The sequence below is a fragment of the Moschus berezovskii genome, chromosome 15 (assembly GCF_049115385.1).
Source record: "Moschus berezovskii isolate FMDL1 chromosome 15, NW_MosBer_1.0, whole genome shotgun sequence".
Taxonomy (NCBI): Eukaryota; Metazoa; Chordata; class Mammalia; order Artiodactyla; family Moschidae; genus Moschus; species Moschus berezovskii.
Window position 1 is genome coordinate 42,781,570 of NC_142474.1, and position 3,827 is coordinate 42,785,396.

General features: G+C 58.8%; 1 protein-coding gene across 1 annotated transcript; it reads left to right on the forward strand.

Moving 5' to 3' along the window:
- The first annotated feature begins 242 nt into the window (after positions 1-242).
- Positions 243-3,433, forward strand: CD93 (CD93 molecule). The gene is made up of 2 exons (XM_055430857.2): positions 243-2,435; positions 2,672-3,433. Exons 1-2 carry the CDS (start codon positions 514-516, stop codon positions 2,694-2,696), a joined length of 1,947 nt encoding a protein of 648 aa, XP_055286832.2. The 5' UTR covers positions 243-513; the 3' UTR covers positions 2,697-3,433.
- The last annotated feature ends 394 nt before the right edge of the window (positions 3,434-3,827 follow it).

The following is a 3,827-nucleotide window of genomic DNA, read 5'->3' on the forward strand; positions in this document are numbered from 1 at the left end:
TTTTTTTCTCTTTCTCTCTTCTGGTTGCTTGCAAACCAGAGTGGAATTTTATTATGGGTTATGAAGTGAGTTTCTCAAGTTCCTGGCCCCCTCCAAATCTCTACTCACTCCGCGGCGTGCCCTCACACAGATGGGAAGGAGGAGGGACCCCCAAATCAAGGCGCCGGTGTATGCAAGCCACAAACGTCTCCCCACCCCCATCGCCACTGCATTTCCTTAGCCTGCACCCAGCAACGTTGCCTGGCTCCTTTTATGAACAACAAAACCGTGATGAAGGCAGCAGGAGTCAGAAGCTATTCAGCACAGGAAGCCCCTGTATCCGGTGAGGAATAAGAAGTGCAGCGGCAGGATGCGCCTTGGGTCAGGGGGCCGCGGAAAGCCTTCAGCCTTTGTGTCCTTCTCTGTGACGAGGCGTCCACGACCGAGCCCTCGGCTTCCCTCAGAGCTCAGCTGGGGCTGCTGCTGTCACCGCCGGGGCGTCAGCCTCCCACCCAGAGGGACACAGAGGCCACGATGGCCAGTTCCGCTGGCCTGCTGCTGCTGCTGCTGCTGTCGATCCAGTCCCGGGTGGAGGGCACCGCTGACCAGGAGGCCGTGGTCTGCGCGGGGACTGCCTGCTACACGGCTCATAGGCACAAGCTGAGTGCGGAGGATGCCCAGCTCCATTGCAGCAAGAAAGGGGGCAATCTGGCCACGGTGAAGAGTGAGGAGGAAGCCTGGCACATCCAGGGTGCCCTGACCCAGCTCCTGCTGCTGGGGGCGCCCCTGCAAGAACGCCCGATCAAATTCTGGATTGGGCTCCAGAGAGAGAAGGGCACTTGCTCGGACAGCAGTCTGCCCCTGAAGGGCTTCAGCTGGCTGGGCGATGGGGAGGACTCGCAGTACAGCAACTGGAACAAAGACGTTAAGAACACCTGTATCCAAAGGCGCTGCGCGTCCCTGATTCTGGACCCGTCTGTGCCGGGCCTGGCCAGCAGCCTCTCCAAGTGGGCCGATGGTCCTTGTGGGAACTCTGGGTTTCCTGGGAGCAGCATCCAGGGCTTTGTGTGCAAGTTCAGCTTCAAAGGCATGTGCCGGCCGCTGACCCTGGGGGGCCCGGGTCAGGTGAACTACACGACCCCTTTCCAGGCCACCAGCTCCTCCCTGCAGGCTGTGCCCTTTGCTTCGGTGGCCAGCGTGGCCTGTGAGGATGGGGACGAGGGCAGGCAACACTACTTCCTGTGCAAGGAGAAGGCCCCCAGCATGTTTGACTGGGACAGCTCAGGGCCCCTCTGTGTGAGCCCCAAGTTCAGCTGCGACTTCAACAACGGAGGCTGCCAGCAGGACTGCTTCGAGGGCGGAGATGGCTCCTTCAGATGCGGCTGCCGGCCGGGGTTCCGGCTGCTGGACGACCTGGTCAGTTGCGCCTCTCGGAACCCTTGCAGCTCCAGCCCGTGCGGAGGGGAGGCCACGTGCTTCCCCGGGTCCCTCGGAACAGACTTCACGTGCCACTGTCCCCCAGGCTACCAGCTGGACTCGACTCAGCGGGACTGCGTGGACGTGGACGAGTGCCGGGACACCCCCTGCGCCCAGGACTGTGTCAACACCCCTGGGAGCTTCCGCTGTGAGTGCTGGGTGGGCTTTGAGCCTGGCGGCCCCGAAGAGGGGGCCTGCGTGGATGTGGACGAGTGTGCCCCTGGCCACTCACCCTGCGCCCAGAGCTGCACCAACACTGAGGGCTCCTTCTATTGCTCCTGTGAGGAGGGCTACGAGCTGGCCGGGGAGGATGGCACCCAGTGCCTGGACGTGGACGAGTGTGAGGTCCAGCAGGGTGGCCTCTGCGACAGCCTGTGCTTCAACACGGAGGGGTCCTTCCGCTGTGGCTGCCTGCCAGGCTGGGAGCTGGACCCCAACGGCGTCTCCTGCACTGGGGGGCCCATGTCACTGGGACCGCCAACGAGGTCTCCCCTTGGGGAAGATATGGGAGATGGAGAACGGGGGCTCCAGTTTTCTGCCACCGTGTCCAGTCCCAGTGGGGACAACCCTGAGGGTACCTCCACGGTGGCACCCTCCAACAGGAGATCCTCCCTCCCAGCCAGGGTCCCCATCTCCCAGCCCCCACCGGAGATGCTGGCCCCCAGTGCAACACCTGGAGTCTGGATGGAGCCCAGCACCTATCACCCCACAGCTACCACCAGCCACAGGGAGTCTGCAGGCAAGGATTTCACAGCCAAGCAGAGCGACCAGGGCACGGACGGGCAGCAGCTGCTCTTATTTTACATTCTCGGCACCGTGGTGGCCATCCTGCTCCTGCTAGCTCTGGCCCTAGGGCTGCTGGTCTGTCGCAAGCGCAGGGCCAAGAGGGAGGAGAAGAAGCAGCAGCCGCAGAGTGCAGCGGACAGCTACGCCTGGGTCCCCGAGCGGGCTGAGAGCAGAGCCGCGGAGAACCCCTACAGGTGAAGGAGGCTGGGTTGCCCAGGGGGGAGTGTGGCAGGCACGGGGGCAGGGTAGGGGTGGCAGTGACCATGGCATGCAGCAGAGGTGAGGGGCAGGCATGGGCCCCCCTGGGATCTCCTCGAGGCTCACATGTGCCCTCCAGGGGTGCCACCCTGCCCCGTGTCCCCATGCCCAGGGTCCAGATGGCACAGCCCCGGGGCAGCAGCTTTCAATGTGTTGCTGTTTGTTCCCATAGTCCGACGCCGGGGACAGACTGCTGATGCTGACGAGGCCCTTGGACACTGGCAGCGACCACCATCCTCAGAACCAGGAGCCTGTTGAAAGCAGGACCCCCATCCTCCTGGAGGACTGGACTGGAATCTTAGCAAGTAGTTGTCAACCTTCTCTTTAAACGCCTGGCAGCTTGAACCGTGCAGGTATCACACGTGTGTAGTATGGAAGTGGGGAGGGTCACGTGTCATTTCAGGAATTTCATGTGTGTTAACAATTCTCCTTCCCTCTCCTGTTGAAATTCAAATGTGACTGGGTTCATGTCACCCCTGATTCTGGATTGGACTTGACATGTCAGGTGCTAACAGGCTCCCTTTGAACTGCTTCTCTGCCCGCACACACTTCTAATAAGAGGATGCAAACCAGGGCAAATTTGGACTGAAATGATTTGTGCCTTCTGGTGTGCCTGATGCCTGAGTCTATCAGTTGTCTGATTATGTAAGAAGCTCTGTTTCTGACAGAGGGAACGTGTTCAGGCTGGAGACATTTTTTTTCTATTCTTGCGTTTCCATCTACTTAGGTGGCAGAGGCAGGGAGTTTTGAAATCACATCTCTCTAGCTCTTCAGGTTCTAATTGTCTTCAGTTTATTTGCAAATGAAATCTGAACAATGTGGGGAAAATTGTACCAAGCGAGTAAAAAGTGACTCTGGAAACTAAGGTTAGAAGGCAGGGTTTGTTTCAAAACTACGTGAGTCAATTTGTCTCAATAAATGTTCCCATGTTCCACCATGTGTTTGACTGGTGAGACAGACACTTTTGAGGTCAAAGGTTAAAGACCACTGGTTTCCAGGGCCAGGCGGCCCCACGCCCCCGATGCCAACCTGCCATCTCTGTACTCTTTCTGGGCTTGGATGCTCTGATGGTTTCTGGATGATGTGAGGGGTTGAGTTAAAAAGGTACTGTAACAGCATTTAGCACAGTTCATGGAGGCGGAGGCCTCTTGAGAGCTGAGCCTGTCCTGTGGACACAGTACAACCAAGTCAGGACTCGTCCCCTGGGTGCTGGCCCAGTGCTGCGTACAGCACAGGTATCCTCTGGCCCTTTTCCTTAAAAAAGAAGGCAAGAGGGGATGGAGAGGGAATGAGAGTATAACTAAGATCTTGTGCAACAGCAGACACTG

Bases quoted from the DNA above. Each gene is read 5' to 3' on its own strand.
- CD93 (XM_055430857.2), top strand. From the start codon at position 514: ATGGCCAGTTCCGCTGGCCTGCTGCTGCTGCTGCTGCTGTCGATCCAG. The intron at 2,436-2,671 runs GTGAAGGAGGCT...TTGTTCCCATAG, and splicing joins GCCGCGGAGAACCCCTACAG to TCCGACGCCGGGGACAGACT.